Raw genomic sequence first — 20,981 nt, forward strand, 5'->3', positions numbered from 1 at the left:
TGTCAACTGCAATGACATAATTCCTGCAGCCTAACCAATGACATGAAGGACAAATCACAATAGAGAAGTGCACTGCACAAATGTAGATTATTACATATTTTCGTGTCAGTCAAAAGTTAGTGTTTCTTTGCTCAAGCAAGTGTGAGGCAGTGGCTCATCTCTGCTAGCAGCTGGTGGCGAGAGATGGAAATTCTCGTCTCTAACACACGGCAGATTATTTGGTCATACTGCAGTGGCAGTGGTGCAAATGCACCACTCCACTTGTGGCCTCTGTGCTAAGAAGGGCCATTGCTCGACACGTCGCTTTATTCCATATTTTTACTTTTAAAGCAATGTTAATCAACGAATGTGTTGGGTTTTATTTAACATAACATATAGCATGACCTCTCTGGCCTTCCGAACAGGACATGGATACTCAATTTATCCACATGGAGCGATAAATCCCCAGGCCGATAGCCCTGACTGTAATTTGCATTCGTAACTTTCTTAAACTGCGAATTTTTTTTTGTCCACTGGATGATCAAGCAGAAGAAGGAACCCATTTAAAAACATGGCTGTGTAAAATGACTGCGTGTGCGCGAGGCGAGCGCATGTCCTGTTGAGGTTGGCTGGTTGTTTTTTTTTACTTTGCATTGCTGGAGGCATCCCTCAAATGAATGGAGCGAGCACAGCAGTTAACCTGACGAATGCACCCACAGGCCTCGACATCCCCCTGCCCCTGCACCCCCCCCCCCCCACCGGTCCCTGCCTGGCTCCAGGTTCACGCGCACTTCCAACTGCTGCCTCCTCTTCACCCCCCTCCAGGGAAATCGGCGCGCGATCGCAGGACCTCAAATAACCCGCGCGCCTACCTAGTTAGGGAGCAACTTTCTCAGCAGGCGAAAAGAAAAAAAACTTGCAAAGGGCACACCGAAACATTAACAGCACTGGGAAGATTGTTTTTAAGCCGCTGTTTGGCAATAATGGAAGCATTTTGGAGGTCATTTTTCTGGTAAAGTCAGCGGTAAGAACACTTTGTAGAAAATAAAGTAGCGCGGATTTCTGTGTAAATGCCGAAGAGCAACGAAAGATGCGTGTGGCTTAACTTTACCGAGATTGTCTTGTGGTTCTCAATAGAAACGGTGGTAGTTGGGGAACTTCAATTAGATTGCACAAGATGAATGTGTGCACTTTATATATTAATATTTATATATTTTTACAAAATAAATAATTTACAATTCACTGGTTGATGAAGGCACCCCTGTGTATGCAATTGCAAACCACGATGTGTGTTTATACCACGGTATAGGGTAGGCATTTAGTTTTTTAAAGTTAATAATATAATTTAAAAAACACATTCAAACGCCTTCACTGTGTACACATGCTTATCTTCCAGATGGACGCAGCAGAGTATGTGTGTGTCTAGCAGATACATGAAGGCAGATGAGACCCAGGTTCGAGCGCTGCTGGAAAGCGGAACTTTATAATTATAAAATTCTTGGGTCTTTCGGTAAAGTCATGTAGATAGGTTCAAAGAAAATAACAATAACAAAAAACTACGACGTTTCGATCACAACACAAGCAATCGTCATCAGGAGAAAAAAAGTTCCACTTTCCAGCAGCGCTCTATTATAATGAGAAGCAACAGATCAACAATGTGCGTAAAGAAGAAACGCATTAATCACACACCTGTCAACCCCTAATCAGTGCCTACCGTATTACAGACCAACTCAGACCTTATTGCTCACCCCGTGCCCTTATAAATCTCAACGTCCATCCTACAAAGTCCCATCACAAGGGAGAAACACAAACAAATTGTAAAAAAACATGTATTTTTTTTGCCCATATTGAAACGGCTGATGCCTTGTAGACCTGAACACTAAATTTCCCTGTACAAGAATACGGGTAAACTGTATGGGTTGACAGGTATGTAATCAGTGTGTCCTGCTGTGCTTTGGCATAGTTCAGAAAAACGGTCATTGACGCAATTATAAAACAAAAACTGAAAAGCGCACAAGGAAGCATCTGCAGATGCAAGCCTGGAATTAAACCGGTGGATTAGAGGCCATACACAGTTTTAATTACATTTATCCATATTAATAAGAAAGGCAAGCGGGCTTGGGCATGACGCGTTGCTAAGGGACGATGGACGGGGGTCAAGAATCATCACGGATTGGCAGCCCAGGAATGGAACGCGTCGATGGAGGACGAACGTGGTGGAGGTGGAGCGACGAAATCGGTGTGTATGCAGTTGCCAGGTGGGTTGCGCCGTGGCAGAATCGTGAGGTGGTGGGTGTGGCTTGGGAAGGGCCATTACTCAGCAGTGGATTGACCTTGGCTGATGATGACGACGCAATAACTAAGATGGCGTGCCATTCTCAACGCAATAACATGGCATTCAGTTGCAATAAAGAGGTGGTTATAAATAATGAATCACGTCCCAAATATTACATCAATAAATGTAAATGTCACAAGACACACATTTTTCGCATGAAAGCCCAGAGCGTACTAATGTTGCAACTTTTCGATTTAAAGCTTTCGTGACTGCAGGGATTCATCTTCTTGGTTCTTTCGGTAAAGTCACGTAGAAGGGAAGTAATAAAATATTTGACATTTATTATTTTATTACTTCCCTTCTACGTGAATTTACCGAAAGAACCAAGATAATGTTGCAACTTGTATTGTTGCAACCAATAGAAATAGTACGCATATTGTTTATCTTCAGATACAACTGAAAATTTCATATTCACAGTGTTGTAAATGCTGTTGTTGTCTTTAAGTTGTGCCAAAACAAAAAGGTGATGCGCTGTATTACGACCAACGTCTCAAAAGTAATTATTCCCCATCGTGCAAAAACGATATAGAAAAGATTATAACCAAATAAATAAAATAAAAATAACTACGTGTGGGATACCTCACACCTGAGCACACAACCAATTAAAAGACAGTGAAGATGAATTCAATACAAATCAAGCCACAAAGAGCTTTTCCTATTGGTTTCTATGCTTCAGCTCCTACAAGGTCCTTGATCCTAATTAAGTTTGGATGTCATAGATTACTTTCGCACAAAGGCGGCACGCAAAAGCTGCTCCGCTAAAATGAAAAAGCGAAAATTGCACTCATCCACGTGTTCGTCACATTTAACCGATCCCCCACCCAAAAAGCGAGAAAACAAAAGTTCGGGTGTTTCATGCGATTAAAAATAAGTGGTTTGTAAATGAGCACATCGGCTGCTGACATTTCAACACCTGTACCTCTTATCGCATCGCACCAAAAGACCGTGTGTGCAGAGCCACGATGCCGTCGCTTTAAATGCGACGCACGCAACAGTGCTCCAATGATATACAGCAGGCACGGCAACGTAACAAAGCGAGCTTCACGTCACTGGAAGCAATTTCCTATACATAGACTTCCTAAAGTGCTTTTGTTTCAAATATGCATTCTACGTACTACACACGCAAGTACGTTTTGTCAATTCACTGCTGGTTGAGAGCCTCCCCAATGCCGGTTGGAGGGTTATTTGACCATAATTCTAGATTTATTTGACCATACTTCCCTATGCAGGCTGCAGGCTTAATGAATGCAGGGAGTTATCGGCATGGAAGCACAGAAGTTTAGCAATGGATTATGCTGCAGTCCGCTACGTCTCCGAATGCAGGCCTGCTGCAAAACATGCTCTGCGTATACCGTACAGACACATGCTATGAAATTAAAGATAGATACGCGGTTCAGCCTGTTCACACGGCTGAAATAGGTTGCAACAAGGAAGCTGATAGAAACTGTATTTTTTTCCAACAGGTACATCGTTTAACTAAACAATTATTATGAACAGCATCTTCAAAAGATGGCCTGATGAAATCAACCGTGAGCAACTTCACTTAAAATAAACAATCATTCTTTTACTTATCCGCCCTAACATATTTCTGTCTTTTTACATTCCTGTTTCATTCGTGGCTGTCGTGTCCCAGAAGCTCACCATTTAAAACGAAATACAAAGAAAGCCTGAAATGGCAAATGGGAGGCAAATGATTTATATAGCGGGGCCTTTCAATTCCTCAAGCGGGGCAGATGACATACCTGCAAACAGAACGGACGGATGTTAAAGCCGCCCTACGCTGGATAAACAGCGGCAAACAAATTATTTTGGGGCGAGGTTCCGAGATGGAAAAATGAATCGATGCGAAGAATAGGCCGCGTGATTTCACAGGCGTACTTCTACACGGTCCCCGATGCCCCTGGCACAGAAATACTCCTCTGCTCCTTTTTCAGCGGTGCACCACAAGGGAGTTGCAACAATAGTCTCTCCAGTAAAGTACACTCACACACTTGTGCTCGTGTGTGTGTGCGCTAATGTCTTTGTGCGCGTGGGGAGTGATAGCGTAGTGGTTAGTGCGCCGTCAATCCGGCGACCTGGGTTCATTTCTCGCTCACGGCCAACACTAGTGACGATTATCTGAATCAGTCCTGGGCCTCCTCTATGTTGACTGTCTCAATTGAGTATCTGGTGCAGCGTGCAAACATTGGAACTCGGGAGAGACAATGGCGGCCGGGCATGGTGCTGGCCACATGCTCCCTCTTGTGCCGTGCCGGCCTTAATAGGTGCTCGCTGACAGCCCAAAAAGCCTGTTAAGGCTATACGGATAATCTTTGCCTTGTATTTACACACTCGAATGCATGTTCAAGATGTCATCGTATATTCAATGCACCTACATTTTAAAAAAACACGCAGAAAATCACGCACATTTACGCACACAACAACAAATGTAAAATATATTACGCGTGTAAGTTAAGATCGAGATTTTCAGGATGCCCAAGACCACAGCACCCGGAATGAACCCGGTGTTGTCAGACCTCGGACATGAAGCAGGCTTGGGCCTGGATAGTGCTTGGGTCACCGCCACGCATAAAAGTCGTGATAGCTTGCCGCAGGGCTACATTATAAGCAGGGAGTATATCAGCGATATAAATTGTTGTCCTGTTTTATGCTCCAACGTCCGTGCTCCCCATCGTCGCCAAACCGCAACGACCAGCGTGGTCAAGTATGGTCAAGTGACCCCCTAACGGGCCCGCATAGTGTGGAAAAGACCCTAAAAAACTATGCATAGCATATTCAAAATATCACCATAAATTATGTGTGTGGGCACATGTGTGTTGCATGTGCGATGCCCTTGCAATGCGTAACATGCAGTCATCCCCAGCCTTGCCTGGAGTTCCTCATCAAGCACTCAGGAGACAAAGGTGGCTGACTAAGTGGCGTAGGCCACCCATGCCCCCCATGTGTTGTACCAGGCTAAATATACACTGGCCAAACAACACCTGCCACTGCATTTCATGGCTAAGTCAGGTACCTTGGTTTCCCCCTTGTATTTTAGCCGATTCTACTGCGACGGTTGTTTTTTTCATTGCATTATAGCCCTGAGGTATCAACCAACAGACAAAAAAAAAGAGTTTCTAGTTTTAACACCGTACTTGGCTTTTTACAACAAAATGAATAAATACCATTCCCTCAGCCGCCACCCCTCACCCACCGCCAGCCCCAAATGTAACCCACATAGTACGCCGAGTGAATATGCCCGTGTATACTCGCTTCACAACAGTTTCCGTAATACAGACCGCAGGTCTACAGACATTGGACCGCTGCTATCGCTAGGTGCATCTGCCCATGCTCGTGCGTTGAGTAGTTTTACACAAATATTAATAACGACAATGGATGAAGGCCACCCCCATGCTGTGTCGGTCATAGAGGCTGTTTGACCAAACTTCACCGCGTTCGTCAGCACGGGTTGCCGAAGTTGGGTGGAGGTGGGGCAACAGCACCAGGTCGTAACATCACTCGCCACCGATGAGAGCCATAGCCAGAAATCAAACTCAAGTCGGCAGGTTCAAGTTATGGTCCACTAACAACGGTGCCACCGCTCCCACTCAAGAGACCTTTATTTCATACCAGGTGAGTGGCCATTGAAGCTGAGATTTTTTCAATAGAGGCCACTAACACCACGAGTGCCCCCCCCCAACCCGCTTGCTCCACACCGACCACCAGAAGCCGCCGCCGCTACCACACCCTGCAGCGTGCACCGAGACGGGGACAGCGCCCCGCTTGTCGCCGCGGTCGCGGCGCCATCCCTCTCAGTGGGGCTTCCCTTTCTTTTGGCTTCACCTCGCTTCGGCGAGCCCGTGTCCGCGCGGGCACTGTGGGTAATGGATTGTTCTGGTTGCTGAAAAGGCGCGTGTGCCTGTGTACGCGCGAGGGCCCACACACGCAGAGCGGCACAAACAGCGGCCCCACCCCCCCCCAACTGCCATTACCGCCATACCCCCCCCCACCTCCACCTCCCTTTGGCTGGGCTGCCGGTTTTGGTCACGCAAATGATAAACAGGCATGGATAGCTAGCCTCCAGGAGGCTGCAATTCAAATGTTCTGTGCAAACTGCATTCGCTAATGCACGAGACAAGACGACACAATAGGGATGGTTTGGTTGTCACACACACGCCCACAAAGTAGGTATGAGCAATTCGCAGTGTACCGTGTTCCATATAGTGGGAATCATTAAGGCCGATGCGGCGCACTTGGGGGATATGCGGCCTGCACCATATCCCTTTCCTTCTATCCAGTGCCGATGATTAAGTCACCACACCAGGTCCTAATTCTCACTGAATTTACAAAGGGGAGGCCCAGGACTGATTCAAGATAATCAACACGGATGTTTTAACACCACCGATGGTTAACACCACTGATGTTCATTGAACCTTGGCCGCCGGTGTTTGTCGCGCAGCACGTTGACCACTACGTTACTGCTCCCTTTAAAAGGTGCTCGCTAGCAACATTTGCCCCAACAGCCTGTACGGCTCACGTGCTTGGCATCTATATTCAAATGGTAGATGCACTTGAAATATACTTTGCGGACAAATGCATAAATAATTGCTAACTATTCAATGAAATATGAATGATAATCATTCATCCAGAATGCTTTATCTTTGCAATTCCATCGAGTATGATTAACTCCAAAAGAAAACAATCTTTACCAATAGACCTTCCAGGTCAATACATGTAAAAAAAAACAAGTGGCAATCATAAAACCGGCCATTGTGTATTGATGATTGGAGATAGAATCGTTTCGCCTGGTTAAGCGATTGTCCAAGACCTTTCAAACTAAACATCGTTTATTTAATATCCTTGAAAAAAATTCCTCTTTGTAAAAAAAGCACGCACGTACAATTCTAATCACTTAACTTGCGCTTATTAAGCTTGGCAAGCTCCTAGAGAGTCTACCAAAGTCATCCATTTAGTAATGTCATATTGGCTTGCCATGTCGACACTTTATGCGGCAGGCGCTGACAGTTGTGATATTTACACAACACTCGCATCAGCGATTCCACGCACAGTGCTGGCGTAAAACATTTCTCTGGGCAACCTATGGTATTATTCCATTTCACCCTTATTAATACATTTACTTATTCCCCACATGGTTTAAACCGCTTATAAACTATTTGCCAATGGACCTTTGCCTTCCAATCCACAAAGAATCTGCAACTATGATAATTGTTTTTTTACCCTTTTATCTGGCAACAAAACTGGCACCTTTTTTTACAAGGAGTCATGTTTGCATTGACCACAATACCTGCGGTCGGAATGCAAACAAAAAACACAACTCTGATAATGTATGCACTGTCCTTGAAATTGATTGGTCCACACCCGAGACAGCTTTTCTTAGAGCCTAGTCTCACATGGTGTTGGACCAGATGACGCTAAAAGGCGCACAACTCAAAGACAATGCACCATCAGAGTATGAGAGCTCGGGGTAAGCATTTACACCAAAAAAAAGGTGTCAGTTTTGTTGCCAGATAAAAGGGTAAAACAATTATTATCGTATTTTGCTACTGGCAAAGGAGGTTCCAATGGTGTAATCTGCAACCTGTTGCAAAAACAGGGTCCATTGTTTTCCCGTGTGTTTTTCGCGATCCCAACCCAAGCGACAACATAAACACTGGTTTTTGTTTACAATTTGAAACTTTGAAACATGAATGCGTTTTATACACGAATTTGTTTTCCTTAGCGAATCACGGCGGCCAAACTGATAAGCTCAACGCACCGTCAAAAATCCAATTCCACTTCGAAGTTCAGATGGCACTTACCAGAAGCAATCCACCCCACAAAGGCTTCTGCTCAATCTCGGGCACCAGGCAGTAAACTGGCCATCATGCCTCATAATTGTTTACCCAAATGACTTCGGTGCACACACAGAAAGGACACTTTGGTTCGCAATACAAAGCAACCGCCATCACCGTGCAATAACCATAGCTGAAATGTGCAAACTGTCCAATAACGCCACGACATATCTGAGCGAGCTGTGTACAATTTTGCGCATTACCAATTATGGGGCCAAATAACGTTTAATGAAGCCACCTCTTTGTAGTGCCTATGCACAGTTTATCCTCGTACGCTTTCGGGTCAACGCGAGTGTGTAAGTTGCAGGATGCTTTTTCGGACAGTTTACATGCAGTGGCTGTAGAGACTTGCAACAAATAAAGCGATTGCTCATTGTAGCACATCCGCCTTCAGAAGCGTTGCCCATTTGTGCCGATTCATTTGAAAACATAACTTGTCATTTTAATACAATCTTATTCTTAGGTTTTTTCGGTAAAGTCACGTAGGTAAAACATCAAAATTAATGAAAATAAAATAAAATAAAAAATACAAACAAAAATCACGACGTTTCGGAGGCAACACAAGTCTCCGTCATCAGGTGGGACCGTCGTGATTTTTGTTTTTATTTTATTTTATTTTCATTAATTTTGATGTTTTACCTACGTGACTTTACCGAAAAAACCTAAGAATGATTCCTTGCAGTCACGAAAGCTTCAAATCTAGAATTAATACAATCTCTTCCCGTTTAAGTTGAAATATTGTAAATGCTACAACTCTGTGCTGCTGCACCAGCTGTGCGATAAGTATTTGGGTTGCGTCGCGTGTTATTTAGCACGACGTCCGACGTTTCGCTCAGGCACCGTGCCAAACACAACACGCGACACAGCACAACACGAAAACCGAGGCAAACTGTGCTGCTCTGATTTAGATTTAAAGCTTTCGTGACTGCAGGGATTCATCTTCTTGGTTCTTTCGGTAAAGTCACGTAGAATGGAAATAATAAAATAATAAAAATAAAACATAATAAAATAATTCTCACGACGTTTCGCAAGCAGCCGTCCTCAGGTGAAGAACAGGTCTGTCGAGAAGACAGACCTGTTCTTCACCTGAGGACGGCTGCTTGCATTGTGGCTGCTTGCGTTGTGGCCGAAACGTCGTGAGAATTATTTTATTAGGTAAAATTTTTATTATTTTATTATTTCCAATCTACGTGACTTTACCGAAATAACCAAGAAGATGTGCTGCTCTGATTTGAAGACGTCATGCGATGTTTGTTGCCTGTGAGCATTTCCACGATTTTTACTTCATTGATATGAAAAAAACGTGTTAAGTGTATTTTAAAAAAGCCGAACTTTGAATATCCAGTCAACATACGTTTTTCTTCACAAAACTGCAATTGCCGCTTAAAGTAGAAAAGGAGTTACACATTGAGCTTCAATGTAATAACTAGTTGCAACAAATTCTGTACACGTAGATAATTTAATTGTACAAAATTATTGGTGGATAAATGGCCTAAAATGCACACAAACGTCAGTGTGCATTGTGGATACATTCAAAGACAAAGTAACCACCCAACCCCCATAGGCTTAACCGACTGTTGGGGTAACTGCTGTGAAGGCGAGCACCAGGGACTCATTTTAGGCTGTGTCAACCAAGGAAAGGCCCAGGACTGGTTAACATAATCGTCACCGATGTCGGCCGTGAGCAGGAATCGAACGGGGTTCATAGCACAGTAAGCTAACCACAACACTACTGCCTCCCAGATACATTTACACACAAACAAGCATTCAGGGGCTTATACACAAACATGCACTCACAAATACAAGCATGCTGACAGTTGCTTGTATTATTAATGTTGGAAAGAATACAAATAACATACATGCACAACATTCTGTTTGAAAGTAATGACTCGATCACAAGAAAAACATTGGAGAAATCAAAACTTGGCATAATCTAAAATATTAGAAATGGAAACCTCTCCTTTTGCCTTTTTTCAATCTTGTCCGCATAAAGAATTCTGTGCAAAGTCTATGCATTTCCTAGGTAATTTCTTGCTCAGTCACCAATTGAAAAGTTAAATCACACATTGTAATAGAAATCACATGAAGACCCTCTCTCCACCAAAGCAGCAGAATGAATTTCACGAACCCCTTTGTGCGATGTAATAACCGAGGAAGAAAGTTTGGGTCTCGGATGTCACTAAAAGTAGTTTTAAAAAAGAACAGGACGTTAATAACCAGTTGGAGACAAGTAAAAAGATAAAACAACCTCACTAGAGATGGCCAGGTTAGCAGCAAAGCCAATTATTCTTTATCGCGCATTGCTTGTGAACATTTGCACCTTTTACTGCTAGAAAGTTCCAAAACAATAAAACTTGACCTATTGTCACATAACAGAGCACATCTCAAACTACTTGGACACGTGCATAATTGCAGGTGCATTAGGACAAGGTTGAACAATAGTTTTCACATCGAAAGAGTCTTGCAGGGAAAGAAAGCATATCTCTATTACAGACTTTATACATAAAACATACGGGGCCCATTTGCCAATATGCATCGGGGGTGATTACTCACAAAATCCATTCCGACGCTTCCACAGAGAGACCATTACAAAATACGTGTTGGAGAATCCAATTTAAGAGTCTGAATATAAAATGGACCGGAGAGCTCATAGGCTCCGATATTGAATGCTTGGCCTGGCAATGATTGGTGGGTAATGGGATTTGATTTACATTCAGAATGCAATATGGACAATTTTATAACCCGCCCGGGTTTAGTATATGCAATTTTAACTTTTGTTGTGCGTGCAAAATTAAGACAAGGCAATATTGCAACTTTTTTTTTATTTCAGTGCATAAGTTTGGCAGGGGCACCGATTCATACACACCTTCTGTATATGTATGTTGTGAAGAGACAAGTAAGCATGAGCCGTTGACATATCGGCACACTGTTAGGCCCAAATGTGGACGCAACAGCCCTTAAATTACGGATGTCACATTGCCTCTAATTGCAGCAGATCAAATCATCGCTCTACAATGGCAATCTATCATCATCCGCCAGTCATTCCACTGCTGGATGAAAGCCTCCCCAACCCAACCACCACCTCTGGCAATCGTACAATGTAACTCCACATGGTACCTGCACACTAGCTGATTTCATCGCTCCATCTCTTCGACCGACGCTCTCTTGGACACGACAATTACCATTACTTACCATCAGAGGACATTACAGGATATTTTCCAAACTAAGTTTAACTTTCCAAATAAGTTAAACGTTTCGGCAAATATTTAGGCAGGAAAAATGGCTTAAATTTATTCCAAAAATGCGGCGGCTGTTTTTATTAGCGAGCTGCGTTTAAAATTTGAGGGAAAACTAAGTGGAGGTGAATTAAGATGATTGTGCGTGTTTAACGAGGCATAGCCGCAGAGACGGAAAAATACACGGGCAAGATCGAGGCAAGCTGCTGGAAAATAAATTCCTACGTTTTCCATGACCTCACTGTATAAAGCTGAGACTGCAAAACTGTACCTTATTTCATCATCCTAGTGTGAGAAACTCTCTCTCGCTCACTCCGGAGCATTACGATGGGCCCTCGTGATCACGGCACAATGGGGTTGGCGGGGGATTAGTGGGGACCTACTTCATGTACTGCTCTACCGAGGCAGCGTGAGATCCTCGATTCTGTGGGGGCGGCTGGTTTATTTCAGAAAGAGATAAGAAGGTGCACAAAGTTTGCAGGCTTTAAAAAATAATGATCGCTCAAAGAAACTTTCTTTACGACTACTCTTTAACCATTCTACCTTGAGAGCATTTCAGAAACTTTAAATTGACACATTTCACACTACTAATCCCCACATCCCCACAGGGCCATTAGAACAGTTGCACGGGAGAGAACTTGGGGAGCTGGCAAATAAAACCCGATGCAAATGAGGTACATCGGGGCAGCTTGTGAGCAAGCAAGGGACCGTCCATGCCCATCTCACCGTCAGGATAAGACCGACAAGCGATGGAAGTCTGCACAATATCGGCGTTGTCGCAATGGGGACACTCACCTTTAGGAGGAAAGTAGGACTTGCTCTCAGCCTTGTGGGGCCAGTCAACGACCAACATGCCAAAGCGCCGGAAGCTGGCAGTGATCTCATCTGCACAACGTTAGGCCACGGGCGGCGGAGAAACAACAGACACAGTCAGGCCGACGGACGCACAGTAGTGTCACAGACTCTTGATAAATCGCTTCGGAGTGATAACATATACGGTCTACGGCTCGTCTTTCCTCTCGTGTTTAATATCCTGACAACGGTGGGGGAACGGTCAGCATTTGTGTGGAGGATGTCGAGCTAATAATCCGATCTCAGCCCCATTTATGGAGAACATTATGAAAGCAGCGTGCCAAATACTAATGTGCACGGACATTAAAGATCCCATGACATTAGATAAGTACCCAGACTGCTGTGAATTACAAGAGGCTTGGCCAGTGGTTTTGGAGGGGTTGGAAATTGGCAGGTGGGGAACCATTATAACTGTTGTCAGAATGCCTAGTAGGTATTCTGACAACAGGATTGCTTTCAAAAGGTAATGCTGCTGTATCACACATATCACGAGTCATGCCATTCTATTCTGCATAATGTGAAAAGGAATACAATACAGACACATTTATGTACTGTCAAATGTGGTGATGACAATGACACCCATGACAAGGGTTATGGGGATTATGATAGAAATAATTTTGATGATGACGATGGCAATGGTGATTGTTACGTGGCAAGAATTATTATACCAATGATGATAGTGTTGGCATCGATCGTGTGGACGTAACAGATATTACTGCGCGATGAAAACAATGGCGACGACCGTGATGACGGTCATTGACAGAGGCGATTATTCCTATCATGTTTTTGTATTGTTTGTTGTTGTAACGTTCTGACCTGCCCCTACTGGACACATGTGAAAAAGAGCTTCTTAGTTCATCGGATTCCCTCCAGTCTCGTTAAATATTATTATTTCGATTCTGAATGGCATCAGTGACGACGGGTATAGCGACGACCCCCCCAACGGACGACTCCGATGACAACACTCGACATCGATGCGATGACGGCGACAGTGACAAGACCACGCGCGGCCCACCACCCCAGCGAGTTACCTTCGTCGATGTCGGGGGGCAGGCCGCCCACAAAGACCTTGCGGGAGTAGCGCTCCACGTGCTCTCCGTTCTGGCTGCGTGGAGAGCAGCGCGACGGGGAGCTGAGGCTCGAGGCGGCCGACTGATCGCCGTGGCCGTCGTCCAGGAAGCCGTCCTCCAGCGGGAAGAGCGAGGAGCGGCCTGTCGCACACAGCCGGCCCACTCTCACCGTGACGGAGCGCAGCTGCAGGGGGGCTCCCCCTCGCCCAACGTCTCAAACGCCCGTGTGTAATACGTGGCCACGCTGTATGCTTGTATGGTCCTATTGATGGCTCATTCCGTACCCAGCATCCGATAAGTCTGAATGATATGCCACTAATCTGCATGTACAACTTTCACAATAACCAAACACCTGTGTAATATGCGGCAAAGCCAAAGGCTTGCAATGTATGTATGTGTTACAAAGGGTTACCTCTGAGCCAACAATTGAAACGTCTACATAATAAATGGATGATTATCATGAAAGTCAGAAACATATAAGTGGCTAGTCTGCACGTATTTATGTATGCATGCATGTGTGCATGTGTCCTTGTCAAGAGATCTCCTAGACAGCTCCTCCAATTCCAATGAATGAAGGGTCATTCGAAAGCTAACGATGTATACTTGATGTGAACAAGGCGAAAGTTCGAAAAAAAATAACCTTTGGCCAACAAATTTGGTTTAACGGCCCCAATGCCGCTTATCCGCCCTGGTGTCACGAGGCCGACTGCGAGACATCAGCCCCGTTGGGGAGGGAGGGGGGTGTGGAGGGTTGGGGGAGTCTGAGGGGTGGCGGAGCTTCACCGGGTGAGTGGCGAGCATCAGGCAAGTGGTGAATGAATGTCTGACGAGGATCAGGTGAGTGTCGGATCAGGTGAGTGTTGCGCGACCGTGACGTCACCGTGTCCACAGAACGGACTGCACAGTCTTTGTAAAGGCACCACAATGTACGTGATATTTATCATAATAAACACAACTTATCATCCACATGGTAACAAGTGACCGTGCGGTCCTGGTAACTGCCGTGTTGCAAATAACGGGACGGAATCACAGCCGTAGGGAGGGTGTGTTACTGGGAAGGGAGTGGTGGCGTTGGTCGTGGTAGGAAAATCTTGGCGGTGTTCAGTGCACCACAATAGATAAGGCTGCTGATGTGAAAATTGCTTCCAACTATGCAAGTTACGCTCTTCTAAATGCCATCCTGCTAAATATGTCCTGCCATTCAAAATGCCCTCCCCTCCTCTGAAATGGCTGATATTTTTTTTTTTCCCGTTACAAGTCACTGCTTACGATCATGGTTATGACATGGTTTAAGCACGCATATATAAAGCAAACATAAGAAAGCCTAAGTATGCACAAACATTATAACAATGACCCGGGAATCATATAACAAGTAAAAATGGATAAAATTATATACTGTAAAACATGTACGACAAGTTTCGATTCACAAACTGCCTCACAAGACTGCATCTCAAGATGTTATTTTAAAAAGATGTAGATCTCTATTTTTAAAAGTGCCAAAAGCATAAGGAGGATGTGATTCATTATTAATAAGCCATTATCAAATTTTTTTTCAATAAAGAATGTATTTATTAAGTTTAAAATGACATTTTTACAGAAAATATACATCATTATATATAGTGTTCGAACACTGATGTGAAAAGTACCACATACATATATACCTAGTTGTTGCTGTATATATACAGTATATTTATATAAAATATTTATATAAAATATTTTATATTTATATAAAATATTTTATATTAACATGGGAGTACTCCAGATATGATTGAACTTATAAATGAAATTAACATTGTACTTTTCCTCCACGTTTTACAAACTAAGAACGCTTATCCAAAAGGAGAAAAAAACAATAAAAAGAACGCTTCTAATATAAACCTAACGCCAACTCTGGCAAAAAGACGAGACATTTTATAATTGAGGTATTCCTTCCACCCACACCATGTGCCACCATTCCTCCGTTTGGCCCTCTAATTAAATCCGCTTGACCCAATAGCGAGTTCTTTAAAGGCTCATGTCAGGAGCACTCCTGCTGAAAATTTGCGGAGCTTGTAATTGAACTTTTTTGCTTGCCGCCGATCAATAATCTCCTCTTCCTGCCAGGGCACACTTCACCAGCTGCAAGCCACACAGTGGCACTGATCATGAGCAGCATTCGTTTTAAAGAACGCCTATAAAGGAACCCCCCACCTCATCCGTAATTTTTACGAATTCGCACGTGCGTAGCCTTTCGCCTCCCATCTCCTCCCGCACGAATCGTGTCAACGGGATTGCAATTTTAAATGCGGGCAGACAAGGTCAGGAGATGTCACGAGCCGCGGATGTGTAGACAGCTTTTGCCCGAGTGCTCAGTGGGAAACACAAACACAATGGCAGAGGGGGGGGGAGAGAAGGGGGGAAAATACACTGACATTTTCTCTCCTCCGCCTCTTTATCCACAGGGTTTGCAGCTGTCTCTAATTGAGAGGCAGAAATGGCTGGGGGAGGAGGAGTTAGGAATAAACCATTTTTTGGGGAGAATATATAGAAGGGGGAAAAAAAACGATCTTGTGGTTTTGCATACCAGGACATCCTGGAGGAATGGAGAGGCTGTATGGAGAGGTTGGCTCACGACACACGCCGCCGCCTTCCATTAGCCGCATGCCAAACCACACCGCCCGCCACTCCGCAAACTTGGCCATGATCCATAACCCAAACTGCCCTCGATGCGCACTTTTTATTTTGTCTTTGCCCTCCCCCTCTTCATCTGTAGGCTTCTTGCCAGTGACCAAGTTTCTACCCAACGCCTACCCGCGCTTTCGCTTCCCGTTTCTATTTCCACCCGACGCAAGCGCCACGGGTCTCTCCCTGCCTGCACGTGGCACTGGCGGTGGAGCTTCGCGGATATTGGCCCCTGCTTTTTGTGCGTTCCGCTTCGCAGGCAATGTTTTGACGTGGTTAAGGCGTAAGCCGACAACTATACAGCACTGCCATCTAGCACATCACTAGCCAAAACAATCCCGTTGAAGCCAAAGGCTTAAAAAATGTATACATCTGTCGAGCAAGCAATGGCTCTTTGGCAGACATTAATTTGGCGATATCTGAACAAAATAATTTGATGGCTTCCTTCCAAATACGAACGACATTTTGTGAAACTAATTTTGTCCATTACTTACTTCCAAATGTGATAGCACAGCTGAACAAAAGGCAGCTGCTTAGAACGAAAACACTGTCATAAAAGATATATTTTTGTGAAGGCACACTCAATTGCAGAAATTGTGCCCCACAGTTTCTGCGGTTGTTTAAATAGGTCACACTTTGTGGATTACCAAGCCTGTCACTTTCAACACAATGCTAGAATACAGCAGAGATTCGTAATAACCTTCACCAACAGCCCTCGCACAGTAGAAATGGTTTTCTTACAAGCCTAAAAAATGGCTAAACTGTCATGTTTTGTTATGGTGACCAAAAGAACATTCAAGGCAAGTGGATATTCTTGTTATCCAAGACAAATTGATTTTAAAATGTCACTTGTAAATGATCATTTTGTTAAGACACTGTCATTAAACAGTTTAAACTTTAATTAAGGTCGTGCTCAATATTTAATTACTGTAGTTGTTTTGCTAATGATTCAGTTGTGTAACAATGAATTACAAATGTCTTCAGTAAACTATAAATTGTGTATAATGGAAGCTTTATTTTCAGTATTTATTTGAACATACATTTTAATGCAGAAATACGGTTGTAAATTATTTTCAACCAATTTGTCCAAAACTTTTTTTAAACATTAACATACATGAAAATGATGATACAATTTGAGGCAAATATCTGCACTCGGCTAAATGTACACACACGCACACTAAATTGACTGGAACCCCATACAACCCACTGATGACTTCCTATCTGACAAGGGCCAAGTGGGGTGCGCGGATGTGGGACTGTCAGCGAAACATTTCCGTTATGGCTCTCCTTCAGTTTAAATAAAAACCCTGTTTAACCAGGTCTACATAAATACACAAACAACTACTGCAAGCAATCCCACTTGCACTGCCTAAACAAGTACACCCCACGGTGTTACCAAACCAGCAGGAGCCTACCAGTGGTGAACGCTGAAACGATTCCAATATGCATATAAAGACAAATGCAATTAGACGTAATAGGGTATATTTTTTATTCCTGGAGTAACTTAAGATTCCATTAAGGATGCCAATAATATCTGCTGGGAATATCACATTTCCTCTGAATTCCCTTTGAAAGTTTCAGATGTTTTGAAACCCCCTGTATCAGGCTGCATGGATCATATGTATAATGCTGGTTTGTAAAAAGTAAAACCAAAAACAAGTAGCGCTCTTACTAGATTTCATAGATAGAGTGCAAGCCACAAAGGAATTAGAATACAAGTTATCAAAAAATCCATCAAAACATAAATTCATATAAAAGTAAATCGAACACAAATTTAAATTGTAGCTTTCAATTAAAAATTTCGCCCACATTTACCGCACCATAATTACGCAACAATTGTGCAAAATTGTAATTTTAATACATTGCATTACCAAGCTGTATTTTTTTTGCACCGTTTAAGTTATGAAAAATTATTAAGGCAGTGTTGTGTATATATTTATACCGTATATATATCGTGTATATAAAAACGTCCACAAAAATTATGTATTTGCCAAAACATTTAAAGAAACAAATACATCAACCACAAAATGCTAAGAATAAATTGCAAGCAATCATTCCAGGCAACTTGCGCAACGCCGGCAGCAATTACGCATCGGGCGAGTGCAATCAGGGCGTCGGGAGGGGTTCATTAAATTTTGGATCGCAATTCCGATAGCTTCGTCGGGCAGTCAATTAGAACCGAGGCTCGAGTTCACAGGACCAATTGCCGACGCCCTCTGCCGATTGCTAAAACCCGATGATGCAGCCTCCTCCTCCTCCATCCTGCCACGCTTCATCGCGCCCAGCGGAGCACCCACTCGCGGATACGCGCGGGGGGGGGGACAAAGTGAGCGGCACAGGACAAGCCCGGGATGCCGGCGCCAATGACGCCTCAACAAAGCAGACGGGGAAACACAAGCCCTAACTAACCCGGTGGTGCCCCCCTACATTCCTCATGTTTCACGATCAGTGTGGGGAAAAATAAAGGCGTAGGCCTGCAATTGCACGTGCTCACAATTGCTTGGTGGACAGGCCCTCCACTCGTGAGCCCCTTCTACTGGCTATTTTGTGGCCTGCTTTACCAGCGAAACGTCATACTCAAATTGTAAATGTTGTGGTTTCACGCTTCAACACACCGGTGGGCTAAAGCTGTGAACTATTTGTCTTTTGTCAACGTGACACTTTTTTGCTGATTGGCCGTGTCGGGTGGTGGAGGGTTACGACACATTTATAAATAACGCGATCTAAACCCAAAAATGTTGATCATGAATAATATTGGTCGCGAAAGCCTACGTGTTAAACTGCTTTACCAAGTTGACAAGATAAAAAAAAATTATTAGGGATGTAACAATTTAATATTTTCATGGAGTCAATTCATTTTCTTGATGTGAGGTCACAATTCGATTTATGAATTGATTCGTCCTTTTGTTTGTGGGTCACGTAGAATCTAGCAGCTTAAGCATGTATGAATTAGAAAGAGCGATCGATTCTGACACACATGACTGGATACATGTGTTAGAGTCAATATTAATCGATGAATCACTACATTCCCAAGAATAATAATGATACTTGGCATAGAGTTAAATGCTATAAGACAGACCGAACGTTGGAAGGCAGCATTTGACGTATAAAAACGTTACAAACGCATCATCCATTTGTACGTACTATTTTTGTTTCGTGTAATTACTAACATGTCTTATTTACACGAACATTTAAAAATGTGCTATATTATTTTTCTACATGAATGAGGAAATATTGACAATCGTCGCGTCATTGAATTCAAAATGACTGCCGAAAGGTTTTACGGACTCAATCGGGGCTGGGCTTGCCTTCGGACCTCCAAGGAATACAAATGTGTTGTGGCGACAATGAGCGGAGCTGAACAAATTTATAAAGAGGTCAACAACGGTATTTGTTCCCATCATAACTGTAACATTTTTCTTTTAATTTGGGACGAACATTGAGATGTTTAATTGTTAATCAGCGGGTCAACATTTAGTTATCATGAAATGTTTGATTGACGTTAAACCTAATTTTGTTTTGTTTCAACCCTGGTACAGCAATCTTGCTTTACAAGTATACATTAATTTAAAGGGCCCCTGCAATTCATTTGATTTTCAACACATCTGTGGGTCAAGAATCATACACAAAGGACTGTATCAAGCTAAAGCAGCTGGTACATTCAAAAGGTTATCAAAATAACGTCGAGAAATTATGGTTCATTATTCAGTGGCGTGTTCTGTTGATTTAGCCCTTCTGTCAGCAATGCCCAACACACAGGTGTGCGCGGAATTTACAATGCATGGAAAATTAAGCTCACCTCACAACACTGCGATTTTGCTCAATTTACATAAATTAGATATTCCAAAAATCACACCACATTTGCAAATTATGCACTATTGTGTAAACAAATTTACCAGGTTTTTTTTTACAAACTAGATTTATATTTTATATCGTGAATTACCAAGGTAAGCAATCAAACGGCGGCCGCAATTTTGTTCACCATTACACAGCACTTTAGACAGAATTAAACCGTGTAAAGTAAATGTTAATCTTGCCTGTCTGCACCTTTGTTGAAAGACAAGGCAGGTTAAGTTACTTAATGGCCTACGAACCCCGGGGGACAAATCTGCTAAAAAAATCATGACAGCCCAATCAAACAGAGATAGGCTCCTTTGGCTTATATCACACGTGACTCAAGTTTGGTAGAAAAATGTGAAGATATTTTTTTTTTCCCTTGAGATAACCTCTTGGAGTAGTTTGCACAGATTGAAGCCAATTGATTAAATACTTTTCCAAAAATCAACCTAAGATGGTTTTGATTATTATTTTTTCTGCACTAATGTACGAATTTAGACTGAATATAATCTAGTGGCTTTTACACTTTACGGAGTTAACCATCCGTGACATTATTTTTCACAAGTTGCACATTTTAAAACAATGCATCTATAAGGGACATTTACTGATTAAACGTTATATTACAGACTCCAATTACCAAAACGGAGACCAGATTCCATCTGTGTGTTCTACATTTACATCTGAGAGATCGAAACAACCCTACACATATCAGATTCCAATTTTCTCCCATGACTACTTTATGACTCGAACCGGGAGATCTTAAGTGATAGTGATTTAAAAAAATCCCAGCTCGAATGAATCCTAGAAGCTCCGTTTTTTAAAAGCCCTCAATGGGATTTGTTCCTTTTCGCAAATAACGGCTCACCCGCACATCATTTCTCTTGGTCGAAATTATTATTACCGTCCCGTGTTTAATCAATACAGCCAGCGTGTGATACAATTTCCGTGGCAGCAAAGGTAAAATATCACTGTGGTAAGGATGTAGAAGCGGCAGGTGGAAAGGCAGCAAAGCTTGCGATTGGATCAGAGGGGAGGGGGTTGTTGAATCACGCACAGCCAGCCGTGGCTTAACCCAGCAGCAGCACGACGTGATTCAACACAGCGGGTCCACCACTTTGTAAAGAGGGCGGCGGAAAGTAAAGTGACAACGATAAGAATAAATAAATGATACAAGACCATT

At 43.2% G+C, this 20,981-nt stretch overlaps 1 protein-coding gene across 2 annotated transcripts in view; it reads right to left on the reverse strand.

Moving 5' to 3' along the window:
- Positions 1–20,981, reverse strand: part of LOC144931550 (cytoplasmic polyadenylation element-binding protein 2-like) — a 95,584-nt gene that overhangs the window by 21,311 nt on the left and 53,292 nt on the right. For both annotated transcript variants that reach the window (XM_078855517.1, XM_078855516.1), the window contains 2 exons: positions 13,265–13,444; positions 12,177–12,266 (listed from right to left, as the gene is read on the reverse strand). In XM_078855517.1, coding sequence (XP_078711643.1) covers positions 12,177–12,266; positions 13,265–13,444 — 270 coding nt within the window. The remainder of the gene's footprint in view (positions 1–12,176; positions 12,267–13,264; positions 13,445–20,981) is intronic.

This window comes from Lampetra fluviatilis, chromosome 4 (genome assembly GCF_964198595.1).
Source record: "Lampetra fluviatilis chromosome 4, kcLamFluv1.1, whole genome shotgun sequence".
Classification (NCBI taxonomy): domain Eukaryota; kingdom Metazoa; phylum Chordata; class Hyperoartia; order Petromyzontiformes; family Petromyzontidae; genus Lampetra; species Lampetra fluviatilis.